The sequence below is a fragment of the Excalfactoria chinensis genome, chromosome Z, assembly GCF_039878825.1.
Source record: "Excalfactoria chinensis isolate bCotChi1 chromosome Z, bCotChi1.hap2, whole genome shotgun sequence".
NCBI lineage: Eukaryota > Metazoa > Chordata > Aves > Galliformes > Phasianidae > Excalfactoria > Excalfactoria chinensis.
Window position 1 is genome coordinate 30506516 of NC_092857.1, and position 20265 is coordinate 30526780.

The window sequence follows — 20265 nt, forward strand, 5'->3', positions numbered from 1 at the left end:
GATTTTGCTATCTGGCACCTGGATTGAAGCTGCTAAAGAGACAGCAATAATTTCAATCTATAAATTACATTGTGACCTTCAGTATGTCAGTCTTTAGAATCTACACAGAAATACCTATTCACCCATAAACACAGAAATTACAATTATATTACAATTCTAGTGAATCCTAACTCAAATATTATTACATGTATTCCAAGGTAAGCTGGAATTATTCTTACAATTACACAGGCAATTCTTATGTGACCCTTGTTGCAAGTTCTGACTTTAATTGTATTCCATTGCAGCTGGGGAAAGTGGACATCAAATGCCATTGAGAAATTTCAGCAAGACGGAAGTTCTAGGCTGAACACAGCTCACAGATGCAAGTTCATGTATGAATCTTGATGGTCAAATGCCCTATCCCTAAGAAAGCAGCATAAAAATCTTTTGAAGAAGAACACATTTGGAAGTATTCAGAAGGCATGACTTCCGAGTGAATGCTGTAAGTGCTGATTCTTTCCAAAAGAAAACTCAAGCAGCACCTCTATGACTCAATCCATTTTAAAGTCCTGATATTTTTATTAATTTAGGTATAGATTCATTAGTGTACAAGAATTAGTTACTTTTATCTTTAGTAACGCAGGAGGCAACTCTGAGTATATTTTATGCAGTCTTAACCATTAAAGCTATTAACCTTAAAAATCACAAATGTAAAATTTAGTAGAAAAATGACATGGCTGATGTACTGTGTATTACTAACAATGGTATTTATTTTCTGATACAAACAGCATACCGAGTAGGAACGTGTCACTTTATAATTCTATACCTGCCCAAGTTACTCTACCAGAGCATCCATTCTGTCCAGTATGAATGTGACTTTAAGTAGAACAAGTCTATGTTGCTATGTGCTGCAGGAAGCTATGAAAAGGGCTATCAAAGCTGAAAAAGAGGGCAGGTGAATGTACAGAAGTCATTCAAAGTAGAAACTTTCACGTAGTGCTGAATTCACTACAATGGAAGTGATTTTGACTGGGTAAATGAGACAACAGTCAGCCTAAAAAGGTCTGGTTTCTCATATAAATCATAAGGAGAATTTCTCCTGAGGATAATTTCTTCTTACATCAAGCCAATGCTTTTAAAAAGTCCAAAGAAAATGAGGAATTGTTACCATCCTGGTTTTATTGGAAAAACTACCTGCCTATTCAACCTGTAAGCCACACATTGAGGTTATTTTAAAATTAAACTTTCTCTTTTTCAAACATAACAATTCAGTTCTGTTAGGTCTAAGTCAGAACTTAGTTTCCAACATGAAAACTAACTTACCCAAACTAAAGCAAGTCTCCTGCTTAAGACAAAGTGAAAATTAAGCTTCTAGAGATACAGGACATCATTTTGAAAAGGTTCTTCATGACTTCACATTAGTAGCATACACAAAATCCGAGAGACATTGATGGATAATCTCAAAGTGTGGTAAAATGAGCCTCCGCCTCTGGCAGTTGCAGCATACTAAGATGACGCCTAACCAGGACTTGAAAACCTTGCCAGGTGCCCACAGCTGATTCAAAATGTTTAAGAGCTAGAAGAATGCTACAGAAGTAGTTATTTGTTATATTTTATATATATATATAAAACTCTTGTATATTATATAAGAGAGGGCAGGAATAAAAGAAAGCATTCTCTGAGGGTAATGATGTGACTGAAGCGGGACAAAACCCCTCATTATTTTCAAATATGTCTCTGGACTTTGAGATTTCAGTGCTGAAGGAAATCTAGTAGTTTCTTGAAATGCAAAAAAATGGAGTAGCACCTTTGTATTCTGACAGTTTACCTCTCAACCAGTTGAATGATTACGACTGCAAATGTATTTCTTACACAGAGCTAAAAAAGATCTATCTGTTATTCTTGCACACATATCAAAACTGTAGAACTAATATTGAATGAGAAGTACACAGTGGCACTAATGAATAACCACACTGTTTTATGCAACTCAGTCTTCAGAGGCAGATAGCATGGAAGTACATTTAGTTTTTATTCTAGTACTACTACTGGAAGTAATATTAAGCTTTGTTGACTGGAAATCAGGACTGTAGCAAACGAAACACTTTTAAGGAATGTAATGATATGTCCAGTAGGGAAATTGAGAATAGTCAGACAACAGGACTAAGCTGTGTCTTTGTGATAATGTTGTTCCAATAAGGCTACATCACCTCCTTATTTTTAGCAACAGCAATATTAAGTCCATAGTGAAGACAAAGATTGGAGGTGACAAAGTTAAACAATAAATCTAAAGTGTCAGCAACATCAAATACAGAAGACAATGGCAGTCCCCTATAAGTGATGCCCTACTGGTAGGAAGGCTGGCAAAACACAGTATACAATGTACTGCTTTATGTTAATTACAATTTCATGTTATCAGCAACCCATCTTATTATCATTTGTTCCAGCTGACTGTAAAGATGGAAAAGATTCTCTTTCACAGTACTACTGAAATCTTGTCTTTGCCCCCTACATTCCTTACATTGGTGTATAGCGGCCTGGTGGAATACAACAAAATGTTTTCATTGTTTTGAAAAGGCATAATTAGTTGAATAAAACTTGGCAACTGTAAAATGAACATTAGAAGACTTGCATAGTGATGGCATGGGTACTCAAACTGCAAATACTTGCTCTTCTCAATTTCACTCAACTCGGAAAGCTTTGCTAAAAAATCAAAGCATTTGGCCCGTCTTCACTTCCGCTGTTTTAAGAATTTTCCCTTCACGCTCACTCACTTTAGATTAAATCCAAGTAGAATACTTTGATTAAGTGCTTTAGAATGCAGTTTTAAATTTCACATTTATTGTTTGAAAGAAAAGTCAACTGATTCTGAAAATTTTCTAGAAAAGTTCCACATGCTACACAACATTTGATGCGGGCCCAGCACAGTGTCTACTTGAGATGCAGTCTTGTCTTGCGATGTTCATCTCTCCACTAGCACAGACGCATACCCAAATCATGCAATTATTGCTCCAGATAACCACTGTGCAGTAATGAAGTATGACAGCTGCACACCATCCTTGTTTCAGGCCAAGAGCCAACCGTCGTTGCTGAATATGGCCAAAAGAGGGCACTTCGAGAATAAGAGAGGAAAGGCTCTACTTCAGACTTGAGCATTAGCTAGGCAGACTACTGTCTGAAAATACTACTCAACCTCAGAGGCCAAACGTATGCTAATGTCTCAAGCCTAAATATTCATCAGTGTTAACTGTAAACCATGAGAAAAAGTGCAAGGATGTTTGTATACATGCCCTGTTATCCACTCAGAGCATGTTTATCCCCAGTCTGTGCCTTATCAGGACAGATTTTTCTGTTTCATACTTCCTCTTTTTTTAAAAATACAGGAACAGAGTCAAACTTTTATCCCCACAGAACAGGTAACAATCAGTGGTCTCGTTACTTCACTGTATATATCATGTAAAAAAATTTAACTGAGGTTTCCAGAGTTGAGAGGATTCTGTATTTATAGAATTGGTTCTCTATGTACAGTTAACACAGACAGTGATATCAGAAAACAGAAGGATTAAAATATATGCCCCTATCACAAATGTATCAATAATAATTACATTCTTGATCCTCTATCTTTACAAGTACCAAAGTGTAATGACCTGCTATGAAAAATGATTAGCATGGAAAACTTTTGAAAACAAAAACAGAGTTTTTCTCATCTCATCATTGGCACATAAACCAAAACTGACTGCTATTATTCCCCTAAGTGCTTTACAGAGACTATAGTAATTGAAGTCCTTCCAAGGAAAAGTGAATACAGGCATCACTTTATAACAAATACAGATATTCTTCTTCATTTCAAGCTCTAGCCTAGCCTTTTCATCCACTTAGCTCAAGCTCACCTTTCTTAATGCACTTAATTCTGAAGTCATATCTAAATGCAGCAAGAAAGAACAGTTGAATTTAAGGCTCAAAATTTTTAAAGAGAGCAGTAAAGTCAGTTCAAAAGTTAAAAGATCAGAAAAGGCTAAAACTCAAGATATTTTAAGATGATTCTTGTGACAATTTTAATGATCAAAACGGTTAATTCAACAAAGAAACATCCACCACAAGCAGTGACTGTATTAATGTTTTAAAGAGAAGATCCAAAAATTCATTATGAATAGCATTCATGACAATTTAGCCCTTCATTTTTAATGAACTGTTTGCAAATTAACTTTGGTTCTCTGCAGATTCAGACTACATGCTGTATGCTCCTACTCTGTGCCTTTAAAAATTACCCTGTCACTTGGTTGTCATTTAAGGTGGATCCTAGTCCTATTAGACTAGACAACAAACACTATAGATTTAGCAGCTGTGAATCTCCCATGAAAATTCACAGAACTTTCAAGAATCACCAGTACCTCATGCTAGCATTTGTACAGATACACTAGGCTATCATAAATTACATCTTTTTTTTTTTTTTTTTCCAGATCCAGAAAAGTCAAGCCAGTTTTGGGAATCATTGTCATTTCACCACAACATAAATGATGCTTTCTTTGGTTAATTACTTCCATAAATAAAGGGCCCAAAACAAGCTATCGTTCATAAGTATAGTACCCTATCCTTCTTAATAGCAAATATCTGTATCTATATATAAATATTTTTAAATATTTTCACAAATACCTCCCATCTACAAACACCTAAATCAACTCCATCTAACTGTCACTAAGGAAGAGAAAATGTAAAATGCTTATTACTGTAAAGATAATATACTGTTTCTCATGGTACATTACACTGACAAATTAAATATACATTTTAAAAAAGTAATCATTCTTGTATGCATACCATACGATTTTGTTGTTGTTGTTGAATTATTGCAAAGAAATCCCTGGGGTATTAGGGAAAACATGCTTTGCATCTGCATATTTTACCCCGTGACTTTTCATAGCTTTTGCTGATTTAAATACATTAATTCTTTCCACTTAGACTGTATCTATTCAGAAGGATGATTGTAAAATGTAAGATCTCTCTATATAAACATATACATGTATTTATAATAGCCTCTCCAAGAAAAGTTTAGGAAAACATCTGCTTGTTTTAAATGTTACCTCTTACAGTGCAGTGCTGCATGGTTAAAATCATGCGTCAGAAATAAACGGCAGTATAGGAGACTTTTAAACACATGCAGCAGAAATAGAGACCTCAATGTTATCTGAAAGAACTACAGATAAAAACAGTAAAAAATAAAAATAAAAATAAAAATATTAAGACACTTAGTGGGAAAGCTAATAATCAATGTAAACTTCAGTGTTTCCTACCAGAGGAAAAAAAAGAAGATTCATTACAATCACACAAATAGTGTCAGACTGCATTCCAGTCATTCGTTTTTACTATTAACTTCAAAGACAAATAAAATCCTTTTGTAAAGCTAATCTGAAAGTGAATATATCTAAACATAAACATACAAAATGTATTAATTTCAGAACAGAATCAGGACCACTATTAACATAAAGCTTGGGACACACTGTGACGTCTACAATTGGTGGGTAGTTTTTAATTGACTTGAAGACTGTTATAGTCCTATTATCATAAAACCTGTAACGCACTTCCAGCATGGAGGACCCATCTGTGCCCACCATCCATCTGTTTAGACGTGATTGGCAAAGTGGTAGGGAACTCGCAGTGGTTGCCTCTGTCTGAAAGGAATAAACCACAGGATCTTCCAGCGAGTGCCAAAAACTTCTGAGAAGGTCTGCTGCCATGGCTTTCGGGGCCTCGATCTATAGAAGACAGCATTATTAGTGAAAGACAGCACTCCCATGGTGCACTTCAGTCAGCTAAAACAATACACATTGGCTAGGGATCCACTACTGGACTTCCTTCACTGTTGCCTGCAGCTGAAACACAGCTTCAGAAAACATCTATGTCATCAATCAGCTAAAGGTAACTTTTGAAGCAGAGAAAGAGCCTCAGAATCAATGAAATGCATGTCAAGAACACAGTAGCAAGTGGTTCTTCATCTGTATTTTTCTAAGGAAATACAATTTCATTCATCTATTAGTAAAGAAGAAAAAAGAATAATGTGTGTCTGCTTTGTATAAAGCCAATTATTACAGGCTTAGAGAGCTACTGCAAGAGATACAAAATAATTTAAACAGTGCCTTCAGTTCCCCGCCTGTCTCACACAGTCAAGCAAGCAGCTACTCCTTCAGCAATTAAATGTAGAAAGTTTACAGAACTTACATATCTTCACAACAGTTTGACATTTTCTCTATGCTTGTTGTGTCCTGTTGAGGAAAAGAAAACAGACTGAAAAAAAGCTATTTCTTTATAGTTCTCTACATTAACACGCCATTGTGAAAGGAAATAAAGCAGGGAACAATTCTAAGCATATGATGCTTTGGCTTTGGTCCATTAGGTCACATATTACTCATATTCCATACTAGTTGTAAACAGCTGTGAGATTATACACACAACAGATTTACTGAGTTTGTTAAGTGATTTTTTACAAACATGATGAACGTGATGTAACATTTTATTGTGTAGTTTTACTAAGATAGCACGCACCACTGAATATTAACAAAAGCTACAGCATTATTAAAGTTCAAATACATTCAGATATTACAGTTAGTTCACAAGACATTTAGAAGCAGCGTGCACAAAGTAAACTCTTGCCGCACTTTTCATGAGCACTCACTCTAGACTTGGAGTAGTCCACTGAGATAACCACAAGAACTAAATACATTTATACCTTAATAAAATGGAACCATTAACAGAAGCAGTACTCTGGAAAGCAAGAACTAGTAAGAAATGTTGCAGTACTGATCTTAACGAGTATCATAATGCAAACAGCTGCTAAGAATACACCAGTCATCTCCAATTTCCAGAGAAATGTGTTAAAAGTAAATATGATTATTTAAAAATTCAGCAAAAAATAAACAATATCCAAAATGAAGATGCTCCTTCTGCTAAGAGTAAATAAAATCACACCTTCCTGAACACAGTTAACCTACTAAGTCACTAGCTTTTGTAACCAATAGATCAATTTAGGCTTAGTTCATCTCCAAATAGAACTTCTAGAACTACAAACAACAGTGCTTTTCTCTTGCTTCCACACTATGTATTTAATGAAAAGCATGCTTTGTAGATGAGTATCACTTCAACTCCAGCAGAATTAGCGTTTCCAAGTGCTGCCACAGCTCATTATATCCCAAAATCATTAATCAGATCCAAAACACAATAATTCAAATATTTTTCATGGTTCCATCTTCTTTTCATGGCAGCTTGATATTTCCCTTCACTCTTCATTCTTTAGGCATGTACAAAATGCACCTGTCAGATTACACCAGCACCTGAATGAAACTGAGAGCTTGTCTTTATTATCCTAGCCATCCAGAGATGCAAAGGATGTGGCTTAATCAGGCTGTGACTTCAACAAGAATTCTGGAAACACTACCTAGCAATGAAACTGTGCTCCTTGACTGTCCTTGCCATCCCAGGCACTGCTGGGATGGTCTACCTGCTGATCTCTAGATTCACTACTGCAAAGTTGCCTATTCTTACTCCAACCCACCAGGAAGAAAATGTTCCTCCCTGTTTCTGTAGAAAAGGCATGTCCACAGCAGATTATGTAAATCCATTCTGGATCCATCATTAGGTGGATTTGAACAACCGCTCAAAAGTGTGAGAGGACCAGACTGGAGACAGCAGACTGTAAATAACAGTTTTTGTTCCAGTTCCTTAAAACCTTATGGGCCTGTCTAGCGTATTAGCCTGCCTTCCCTCTCCTCACCTTCCACAGGTTGCAGCAAGAAAGCATTAGAAGACATTAGCCATTTTCCCCATTACACAGGAATGGGGCTGCGCAGACAAAGCATATTCTATTTCCTTGGCCTAGCTTTTTGCCTAGTTTTTATATGACCAATGAAAATCACACACAGCTGAATAAATAACCACAGAGATTACTTTCATGACATATCAGTGAGGTTGTAACAGTGGTTTCATGACATGCTCCTTCCAGAACTGCAAAAATATCACTGGGAATTACCTTCTCATCACTTCAAGCTGTCTGTCTGATGGTGCAAAATACTACTGGTGTGTTTGAAAGCAGTGACTGCTAACTAATGTTTTAGAACAGTGCTATGCTAGTCCAGACTATAACTGATTTCCAGCTATCAAGGATTTACATTACCATTATACAAAAGGAATCTTAAAACAGCTTTGGGTGCAGATACTCGGTAACAAACTAATATAATAAGCAAGGCTTTTTTCTGCTTCTCCACATGGTCTGTTCATTAATGTGTTTGTACTGCTACCTAAAACATTGTATTTGAGATTTTTAGAGCAATTCCCTGTTTGGAGATGGGGTGAGGAAAGCTATATTTCTCTTTAGTTGTCACCATGGCACTGAGACCTGAAAGATGCTCCACAGTGTGTGCTTGTTTCAAAAAAACAAACCTCTGCCAAGTGCAAAAAGCGTTACAACAGGTCCTGCCGAAAGCTTCCATAAGAAAAGACTGCCAAACTTCCAAATCTTTCCAACGTACTGAGTATTTTATTTGGATAGGAAGTCAAAGAAAATACTCTTTTCCTTCCTTCCTCCTGCATTCTAGTTCTAGAAACTACCATTTACAGTATAAGAATTTTGCTTCACAGTAAAAGAATTGGGCTAAGCAGCCAATCTTTTGTTTCTGGGATACCTTTTCAGAATCTATATTTAAAATATATATATTTATAGACACATTTTAAAAGCTGTGAGCCAGTGCTTGAGGGAGCGGGAGGAAACATCTCTCTTTGAAGTTTAGCTACTTAACAACTGCTGGAGACTAACTTACCCAAATTCCCCCCCTGCTTCCCTCTCCCAGCACCACTGCCAAACAGCTGGGCTCATTTGAAATGTATTTTAATTTGACAGTGAACCAATTTACCTTTTCACATGAAAGTGAAACTTCACAGCACCCCAGGAAACTCAGCAGCCCCTCTGGAGATGGAAGAGGAAGGAAAGGGAGATATATTCTTCTTTCAGAAAAGAAAAGGAAAGGAGGACCAGGAGGACCAGAACAACCACTCTTCTTCTGAATGTGTCCCGTTCATTAATATACCTCATGAATGGCTTTTAACAAGAATATCACCTCACGTACTTATGTGTTTAATGCATACAAGGGCTTTATTACAACATTGGCATTACTGCATTCAGCCTAAGAGGCTTTGTCTGTCTGTATATACTATCAGCTTGGATTACTATTAATAGAACACTACTAAGAATTTTTGTTTCTGTTTTTGTTTTTTACAGACTCAGCCAATGCTGATGTTTAAATGTTCCTAGGAGTTGGTATTCATAGAGAAGTTTAACATCACTTGGTATGAACAACCTTGTTACAGCTATTGAGCCCTAGTAACCTCCATCTTCAAGAAAAATACTGAATTTACCATAAGTCAAAACTGACTAATGACACCAATAAGTGTCTTAAAGGAGAAAAAAAAAATCATAACTCAGTGAGAAAGGCAAAAGAAATTCAATGAAATAAACACAGAAATCATTAGCAGCGTATACCATTAAAAAGAGACAAAGGGAAAAGTGCTCAGATTCTGCTGAGGAGGTATAACATGACCGGTTGTTTTATTTTTTAATTGCAGTTTTTTGTTTCTGGGTTGCTTTTTGTTTGTTTGTTTTTGCTTTGCTTTGTTTGCGTTAAGGACTTACTACAAGTTGAGCAGCTTGCCTGCTCTAAGTAAGCTACTGCAACAGCTAATACTGTTAGGAATGATAGGAGTATTGGGAGAATTCTGCAGACTTAAGATTAATTTGCAAATGAACGCACCTGTGCTACCTACACAAACGAGAAAGAAATCTTTCACATCAATATTTTTAGTAAGTATAACCAACTGCCTCGAAGAATGAGGTTTCAAGAAAGATCCCATGCACTGTTTAACAAATGGTGCTATAGAATGAGATTCATCATGAACTGATTAATGATGGAGCAAGCACGTGGAAGAAATGCTTTCCTCTAAGTGGTTCATGTTTTACAAAGGAGAAGCAGTAATTCCTTACAGAACTAACTCCAAATGATGTAGCCACAACATCAGGTTCAACTTTACTTCTGTACTTGCTTGAAGTGATGTGTAATCAATACAGTTTTATTTAATACTTGTATTGGAAGAAGGCAAGCAGTAAGTCCCACTTTCTTAAATCAATTATTCTCAAAGACTTAGAACACAAAAATCAGCTTGGAAGTATAATAACATGGAAAGAGGAAAAAACAAACAAAACTTTGCAAGTCTTCCTGGACTTGCAACCATTGTTTTCCCATTAAAGTACCACTCCATCCGAATAATCTATCAGCTTTTCATTCTCCTACCTATCTTTTTTTGTTTGTATGGAAATGGCAGATGAGCACTTGCGGAATACCAAACAGCATCTCACAAAAAGAACTGTGAGAAATTCATAAATTTCCCATGTTGGCATTAATTACATTTTGATTTTACTTATGGCTACCTTTTAGCATTGTTTTCTTAATCATGAATTCTTACACAAGAAAATATGATTAGTTCTATCAATATCAGTTAGGTTCAGTTTGAAAATTACTAGTTGAGTTCTAGCTTCTATATTTTAAAATCCTTAAATCAGAGAACTGCATGCAAAATGAAGAAGAAAAGAAGCTATGGTACACATGTAAGGAATATTCCCACACACTTCTAGTCTCTGATGCACTGTGTTTATAAGACTTCTTATGCATTTGTCAGTTATTGCTAAATAATTCAGTGAAAGAAAACATGAAGACAAATTAGGAGTGCATTTGCAAAGAAGGTGGTATAAACAGGTTTCCTCAGTCTATTTCAAATCTATGGTGTGTTAGGTGCAGATGTTTGCTTGACTGCAAAACACATGATAAAGCATGCATAATATAGTTCTTGATACATAGCAATAAAAGATAAAAAATATTAAGGAAAAAAATGCTTTGCAAGGCTAGCTACTGACTGTCCTCATGCGGAAGTAATTTTAATTGTCTCATGTCTGAATCTGACAACCGTGTACTCAGCCCTGAGAACAGGCATACATTGTCATTATAGTTACATATTTTCAGCTGTTCCAAGGTAATTCTCTAACTACTTAGAAAAATTACTGAATTGTATCATGACTTCTTCCCCGGGCAGTGGAGAGGATATCATTGGTGTGGTATTTTTTTTGCTTCCTTGCCAAATATAAAATGCCTTTGACTAAATTTTCAAAGTAATGCATTTCCTTAAAGCTAATGTAAATAATGGTTCTCAATAAAAGTATTCTTGATTTACCTAAAAACATGCCGTGATTAAAAACAGACAAGATCTTCCGCCACTTTGGATGTTTTACACTTGAATTTATTCTGATACTTTAAACAGCTCGTGAGAGAGATTTTTAAAAGAAATTAAGGTTTTATTTTGATGAAAAGTAGGTGGGCTTCTAAGCGTGGCGAGATATATTCCTTTAAAAATTAAACTAATTCCTTCTCTGTTTGAGAAAAATAAGTTAGACATTCAATTTAAACAGTTAACAAAATCTCATTCAAAGACCAAGACCAATTAATTCCTGACCAATTAATTTATTGGACTTTATGTAGTCTTCTAATAGGAGATTTATGTATCAGCAGATTAAAGGTGGAGACAGGAAAAAGAGAATGGATAAGAAGAATGGAGTAGACACAGGCTGACAGGGTTCACATGAACTTATTTTCCTTTATATTAATTTCAAATTGTTAATGGGGTTTACTCTTTACATACATTCTGTTCTTCCTCTACAATTTGTATTTCATAGTTTACTATAACCAGGTAAAGTTTGTGATTGCCTAGGAATTCTGATTTCCCCTTTAAACCCCAATTGTTTTCTGTGCTAAACTTAATTATGAGGATTAATAGTTCTTAATAGTTCTGTGATTACTTTTCTGACATCCTTAGGAAGAACAAAAAAAAAAAAAAAGCAAAAAAGAAAAAAGCCCTTATTATTTCACTAATCAAAACAGTAATTAATAGATGATCTCATTAAAGATATGTTTACAAATATTTTTAACTGTAAGATACTTCTGAAGGGAAAAAAAAAAAGCATTTTAGCACAACTACAGCAGTCATGCTTGCAATATATTAAACAATAATGGATCAATACTGTAAAACATGCAAACAACAGCACAAGGTAGTATGTAACAAATATCAACACTTAAACACGCTTCTAAAGAGACAAATTTATGTGGATAGGCATCATATTGTACAACAGACAGACTCTTGAACACCAGCTGTTAAACTATTTTCCTTTCCATTCTCCTCAAGGCAAACGAAGGGAAATTTCTCTACCACATCCACACAGCATTGAGGCTCCAGGGTACTGGTATATCACAGCGCACTGTTCAAACCATCAATTAACAGGAAACCCCGGCAGCATTAATTAAATTAATAAAGTCACTGTCCACTTAGGTTATGATAATACGTATGCTCCCTTGCATAAAGAACACATGGTATCTATTAAATTTATAGAAGCCCATCCATTACATAGTTTTGTTCCAGAAAAACAAGTTACTTACTAAGTAATTATAAAGAAAACTGTGTGCCTGCTGTCCTGATTTAAAATCACAGAAAATTCTATTTGATGGAGTGTAATGGAAAAATAAAGAAAACGTATATAATTTCCTATGGCTTTTTTGAGCATATGGAAAAATGAAAACGCTAACTGTTTAGAGTTTGAAATAAAAACAATCAAAGGTAATCCTTTAAAATTAGGGTTCAGATTAGTCTCTGCAAAGGATGCTGTTTAACTGAAACATCTGGTAGTGTTATGTTGAGAGACAGACCTTTTTTAACTTTGGAAATGAGATTAGTAGATCCGTTATTTGTAAGTGTCCGAGTAATTTCTAATTATTTTATCTGGGTCACAGATAATCCGCTTTTACAGGGCTCCCACAATGACATCAGAGGATCACTGCTGAACTGATTATCCTGTTACCTTCCACCATCCATGGGAAGATGGGATTTTCCTTTTGTACAGAGGAAGAGAAAGAGAGAACTGTCTGATTGCTTTAGACAGGTGGCAGCCAACAAAACAAAAAACAGCGCAGACCTTGAGAAGAAACCAACCCTCACATATGCAAAGGGTACCACATGCCTTAAAACAGGCCAGAAAATTGAGTACTTTTAGCAGTGTCTGGTGAGATTTTAAAACCTCACTGGACACAAAGCAAAAATGTTAAAAAAAGAGTTACTTTGCAACATATCGAGATGATCAGATAGATCATTCTTTAAATGCTATGCCATAGTATTTATTACTTGAACTACAGCAATATCTTGTAAATCAAACATAACTGATATCAGTAGGAAACCTGTGTTTTTTAGCATCATTTGACTGTTGAAATTATGCAAAACAATCAATCAACCAAACAACCAAACAAAACAAACCCAATAATGATTTCTGTAAGCAGAACTGGAACACAATTCTATGAGCAAAACAGACAAGTGCAAATGCCAGAGCTGGTCTTCTTACTAACATATACTCAAGTAACCTGGCAGTTTCACCTTTTTGCAGGAGCCTGGATAACAGCTCTTTATCTCTTGTAATCATAAATTTGAAACCATCTATAGCTGATAATTAGACTTTTTTATTTCCTTTTTGTGAATTTGTCTTTTCATATGAATAAATTTAGTTTATATTGCACTTTAGGAAAACAAGTACCTGTTGTGTAAAACAAAAACAAACAAAAGAGTGAACTTATTTAAAAAATAAAAATAAAAAGTGAAGAAAACATGTCTTCAGATAGGAAACAAGCCTTTGGACTCTTTGATTTAACTTATCAAATTTTATTACACAATATAAGGATTACTACAGAAAAAAAGAAGGTAAATGGAAATAAAATGAAGTAACATCTGTTCTCCAAGATCTGCTTCTAAGTTCAGTGCAAAATATTCTTCCTTAACAGACACTGCATTTGTCGTTGCAGTACAATGTCATTAATTGGCATAATCAGTAGTTACTCAAGATGGCATATTTTGGATGTTTAAAAAAAAACTTTTTTTTTTTTCCTAAAATGGAAATGTCTGAAGCACAACATTAATTTATATATAAATCCTATTTTTATTGTTTATGACAAACCAACAAATATATTAAATATCTCTCCGCCTTGATGAAGTAGTTTAGAAGCACCTGTTCTAGAGCTGCCTTGTTAGTGTGTTCTTCTTGCAGTGATGGAGAAATAACTGCTCGTGGTAGAGTCCCAGCTAGAAGCCATCTGAACTAAGTGGTACAAATAATAAAAAGGCATTATTCATAGCAGGAGGACACAACTTTTTTTTTTTTTTTTTTTTTTAATTACTTACTGTACTATTCTAAGCTTGCCTTTTCTTCCCAAGCAGTCATTGAAAATACTTTGTTGCCTAGGAATCTACAAATACTGACTCATCTCCTGTTAAGAAAGACAAAACTTAAATTTGCAGGACAGGCAATGACAGGGAATAGAGGGTTAAAAAACCATTGCAGTGCACGGAAAACTAGCAGGCCTTGAATACTACGTGATCTACTAGGGAAATAACTTCAGACCACGCTTACTTCTTGGGTGAAACTGATTTCTATCACCCAGCTCTTCAAAAGCACGAAAGTGGTTAGCAATAAGACTAACTGTTATGCTGAGAATTTAAGGAGAGTATCCTCTAAATCAGAATCTGAGATTTTCTCCTTGTTTCAGAGATTTCTAAATTAGACATAATTCAGCTACATTTATCTCCAAGGTATCCAAATAAAAGTTACACAAGAGAGGAAAAAGTGCTAAAATTCAGGATGATCAGGAGAGTAAAGGCAAACAGAGCTTTGAAAAAGAACTGCAGGAGAATGAGAAGAGCCATGTGCCCTTCCTGCTACAAGTGTGTTACACATATGCTAGTTTCTAGGGAGAAAGCACTAATCTCATATAAAGTGGCCACCTCAGCTGCTCCCCAGTTCATGAGAATAATTCATGTCAAAAGTTCCTCTAAGGACAGTTTTTGCCAACCAGCTGCTCTCCTCTCATTGTGGGAAGTCACCTCCCCTGCTCTTTGACTGCCTGAACCTTCAGATGAGATATAAATAGCAGCATGCTCAAGATACTCCAGCAGTAATGGCACAATAAGAAAGGTGGAATACATAGCCAGAGAGATTATTGCATACTGGGTAACTTGGTCTGTTCGTCACTTTGCACAAGAGCCATATGTAAGCATGCTAGATACAATAGTTTTATTTTTGAGACGCAAGACAATATCCATGCATCTGTCGGTATCCACCGAACACACATGATGGAGAACAGAAAATAACACCATTTTTTTTCTTAGTTTAGGAATTCTTACATGAAGGATCTACTATTATAACCAAGGAGGCTTGCAGAATGACACAGATCAGACAGTTGCACTGCAACACTGGAATTTGGTGACTGTCAGAACACAAAGCAGAATTCCTCACCTTCTCTTCATTGTATGTTTTGCCGTTATTAGTTATTGCACTGTTTCAAACATATTTGGTTATCTTGGGTATGCTCTATTCATCACATTAGTTGGATATTTCTGACTTTGGAAAAAAAGTGTCAAGGAGAGAAAATTCTAGAATTTCTCCTTAAAATCCTATAAAAAACTCCTTTTGTATGGCTTACTGAGCAATGATAGCTTTACTACAGTGAAGTAATACAGTACAGTAATGTAAACGCTGCTCAGAAAAGTGACATAAAAAGGGAACTTCAAGCAAATGTATTCCATTTATTCAACTTTATCTGTCCTGCTTCTGTGGCAAGAAGAAAGATAAACTAGCAGTTTTCCTTCTATAAGCGTGGAGAATCAGTAGAAGCACCAGAGTTCTCTGAACTAGAGAGTACTCTGAACCAGAGAGTACCTATCTTGCTTCATACCTGAGCTACATTTCAATTGTTTATATCTGAGTAGTCATCATGCTGTGGAAATCATCCATACTTGCAGAAGCAAAAAGGTACCATTTCAGGTACTACCTCTTTACTATTGGTGATGCTAAAGAAGGAAGAAAACTATGTTTTTTTCAGCTTAGCTGCTTGTATTACTTTTATTTAGAGACAGGAAATAGAAACTACTGGCTTGCTGTCTGGAAAGTTATATGATTGTCTCTAAGCTCACTTTATGGAAAACCAAAAAGCTTTGCTATACTACAAGTCAAATTTAGATAAATGTTTACCTTCCAAAATCCAATTTTAGCAGAATTTGAAATACAGGTAAATAACAAAGATAAAACCCACAAACTTGAACTTACTTAGATTATCTAACCAGAGGCCCACATTCTCTTCCAGCCCAATTGCAGATGTCTGCGCTCTTTCAGCAGTTTCTGAAGTGTATGATCACAAGAACAGCTATGCAGCAATTAAAGTAACTACGCATGCCTATGCCTGCATTTCTTTTAAAATAACCTCAAACCTGCTCTGCTGGTCTCTAATGATTGCCTAAATTGTGGTTAATGTTTATCTGTGCCTTAAAATAAACTTCATCATGAATTCATCATTTTAAACAGAGCTCACTTCAAATAAAATTTGTTCTGTTTATGCAGAAATGCTGGGTGCTGAACTCCAGCACAGTAAGCATATTAAAACTATCTCTAAGCTACCTTATTTTATTGCTTCTACAGGACACGAATGCATCTACACTGAACTCAGCACTGTGAGTGAACACATCCATCTTCCTTGTTTCCCTACTCTAACATCACAAGTATCTTAGTGAAGCCCTGAAACTAGTCACCTGCTGCCCTCTCATCTGCCTTTTTCACTGGCTATCTGAAATTCTTGGGAAAACAAATCCCCATGCTACACACTGACACTGTACATTTAGATTTTCTGACACAGGTTACAGGCTAAGCACAACCTCAACAACAGATCTGAGGTGTTTTTTTGTTTGTTTGAAGTTTGACAAGCAGGATTAAAACACTGAAACGGGTTAAGCAGGGAGGCTGCATTGCTTCTGTATTTAAATATATTTGACAGAGGAGACTGAGAATATGACTGAATAAACTTTTTATGCAGCTGGCCCTTCTTTGAGAAAGGGTTTATCCTTCAGAAGACCATTTTAATATATATTATTCCGTACAACAGTACTCACGTGATGTAAACAGGGATCCCAATTACAGATTTCTACTTCCCAGTAACCCCAGACCCAAAACACTGAGCATAAAAGGCAAGCATAGAAGTCCCATTTCAGGTACAGTGCAGCAAAAGGCCCTACTTCAGACCTAACATTCTACTGTCTGACTCTCAGAGACTGTAGAGTCTATCTGTATCTGCAATACTGTGGTGTGTTTGTTTGTCAAATATGACAAAATAAATCATTTAGGCATGCTGGAACTCAACAACCAACAGAAAAGGAGGTGGTTATTGAAAACATTATTTTCAGCTCCTACCTGCTTCAGGGCAGTAGCCAGCTCAGTAGGTGTGATGGGACATACAACACAGTATGTTACAGAACTGTCATAGAGAAAGCAGTCTTTCATTATTTGGTAGCCTGCTGGCAGCTTAGGTGCATAAGGGCTCAGACTGATGAAAGAACATACTAAGAGTTCATGTGTGTCACAGAGGCTGTACAGAAGGCATCCTGTGTTAAAATACAAATGTTCCAAGTTTCAGGTGTGTCTGACAACTGGTTTCACTCCATTTTCCTTTCATATATATTAAGTGTATAGATAGATACTGATAGCGAGTGCCAAAATTTAGTGTAGCTTCTAGCAGCAGCAGGCAGAACCACACATGTAGGTTTTGTTTTGTACTCTCCTGCATAATTTTGATGTTTTGGTGTAGTACTAAAAGCATGCCTTTTTGTTTCCTTTCATATAACTATTTAGCAGTCTCAAGACATGCACATTTCAGCATATGCACATTAAGGCTTCTTGAGTTTTTGTCTCCCTCCACCAGTGGCAAAAGGAGTAGAATCCAGACTTCTGCACCACTTCAGCAAGATATCTAACAAGGCAAAACTCTGAATTACACGGATATAAAGATGTGTGCAGGCATTTAAACACAGAGCTGACTTGTCAGCCAGTCCCTGAAACAGAAATCAGGCACACAGTTAAGGGGCACGAAGATAAACGTGCCAGCAGAAAGCTGGAAGATGGCTAGATAGTGTATTACTTTTGCAACAGTCACACAAGGATCAGAAAGCAGTAACTTGGAGAAAGAAAACACAATGAAAACAGTATTATTTTTATCTAAAAGATTTTAAAACTACACAGTATTGTCTGTCCCTTATTCTACACAAAGGAATTATGTAATACAATTAGAAAGTTTTCCATTATGCATCTGGTGGGTTAATACAGAAACCCTGGTAATGCCAGTATTAATTCTCAGATCTCAATCAGTTGTAGTCACAAAGATGCAGTTATCTTGTACTTCACAGTGTCTATAAAATGTCTAGCAAACCAGGTCATACATTCCTGCAGATATGTAGAAGTCTAACTAAAGCACTGTCTTTGTTCAACACTGGAGTACTCTAAACATTTCTACATATTCTTAATACAGTTCTAAAGGATTCACTAGCAGTGATTAACTTCTAATGTACAGAAGCAACAAGTGCTTGCTTCTCACAGATATTTATTAAATTACTAAATACATTTAAGTGAGAAACATCTCCATGTAGAAGTGGTTTTCTGGGTTACTCTTGTTTCCTTCTCTAAATTTAAGTATAGAATATAAGTTCATTTATATTATTATATTATACAATTTACAGTCATAACACAGTCTCATTCTATAGTTTAGTAACTGAGAAGATATTATGCAAGCTTGCTTATTAACATACTTAGGAAAAAGAACATGCTCTCAAAATGTATGATTTAACAGCAGGCCTCCCTATCACAAAGACTAACTGAGATCAAGGCATATAAGAGTTTAGAATAAAAAAAAATATATCAAAATATAGCAAAGTAAGTACTTTGAACACTTTATCAATCCGTAACAATGTAAGGTTTTACTTTATTAACATAAATCAGGAAATTGCTTTGATAATTGAATTATTAGACACTGGTTTGATAGAAGGTTTCTTAAGATTTCCTTGAAGACAAGACTCTTGATAAAGCACATAATAAGTAGGTGAAAGTGGGAGGGTTTCTCTATTGTCCTTTAAATACAAAATGCTTTTCTGTTTTTATAATTTTATCAAAAATAAAATGAATACATAGTTCTAAAAGCAAGGGATTAAATACTTACAGTGAAAATACCAATTAGCTGAGTGTAAAATAGTCCACTTATTCCACCTAATATTATTATACCCATGAAGGCAGATATTCTTAGAAGAGCAAGTTCATGTCTAAATACAAAAACATCCTAGAACAAGACAGAAAGGAGAAACAGACTTTAGAACTTAAAAAATAAGTCTGATCTGAGTGTACATACTAGGTAAGAACCATTCTAGATGATTTACAGCTAGGAACAAATTGGATTTGGAGTGATGTGGCAAATCATTGACATATTTGAGTGCTAAAATTATAAAACAATCATTTATGTACATAAAGTTTTTTTCACTACACTGCTAAAAATTCAGGGAATATATTAAGCTCAGATTATTTGTTCTTCACTTTTTCCACCTTAAACAGTGTCAGATTGTTATACACAAGCTTTAAAATATAAGAAAGCCATTCTGCTAAACAGTGTAATGTCTAGAACTTATCATCTCACAGCTACAACAAATATCGTTTTAACACCATCTCTATATTATAAAAATAACAACATTCCTAGCTTAGAGACAGTACATTTAAAAAAATAATAATAATTAAAAAAAATAAAAATAAAAAATAAAAAAAAAAGTAACTCAATTTTCTTGGCCTGACCGTAATGCTGCCTGTTATTCCACATAAAGTTATCTTTACTCAACCTCAGGCGATAGCTTATCACATTGCATATGGGTCCACAAAAAAGTTGTCTTAAGAGCAGAGGATATGAACTTACTGTACAACCTGGTCTGGAAAGTCTGCTTTTAGCCAGCAGAAAATACAAAAAGCACAAGAGAGTTTTAAAGCTCTTCTTCAAAGGATAAAGCACCTTATTTTTATCACTGGAAAACATTTGTACGTTGCAGTTACTGTAATGTACTGCAAGTTCACACCCCATCTTATCCTTTGATAATGAGTTAGCGCACCCGTTCACTTATTTATAAGTCACAATTATGTTCTCAAGGCTGTCTTTTGAATGTACACATCTGTTCTTCCACTTAGAAAAGCCAGATCACAGCAGGAAACTATTAAAATCTCTCAAGTAAACTTTAAATTACAACCAGAACATAAAAGTGAAGTGAATGAAAAAAAGATTCCTACTTCTTTTGAACTTTTCTTCTTTATGCTGAGCCACT

At 35.4% G+C, this 20265-nt stretch overlaps 1 protein-coding gene across 8 annotated transcripts in view; it reads right to left on the reverse strand.

Annotated features, from left to right (window-relative positions):
* Positions 1–2368: 2368 nt before the first annotated feature.
* ZDHHC21 (zDHHC palmitoyltransferase 21) overlaps positions 2369–20265 on the reverse strand; it is a 39768-nt gene continuing 21871 nt past the window's right edge. For all 8 annotated transcript variants that reach the window (XM_072360515.1, XM_072360513.1, XM_072360509.1 and 5 more), the window contains 3 exons: positions 19128–19244; positions 6190–6233; positions 2369–5726 (listed from right to left, as the gene is read on the reverse strand). In XM_072360515.1, coding sequence (XP_072216616.1) covers positions 5594–5726; positions 6190–6233; positions 19128–19244 — 294 coding nt within the window. In that variant the 3' untranslated portion in view covers positions 2369–5593. The remainder of the gene's footprint in view (positions 5727–6189; positions 6234–19127; positions 19245–20265) is intronic.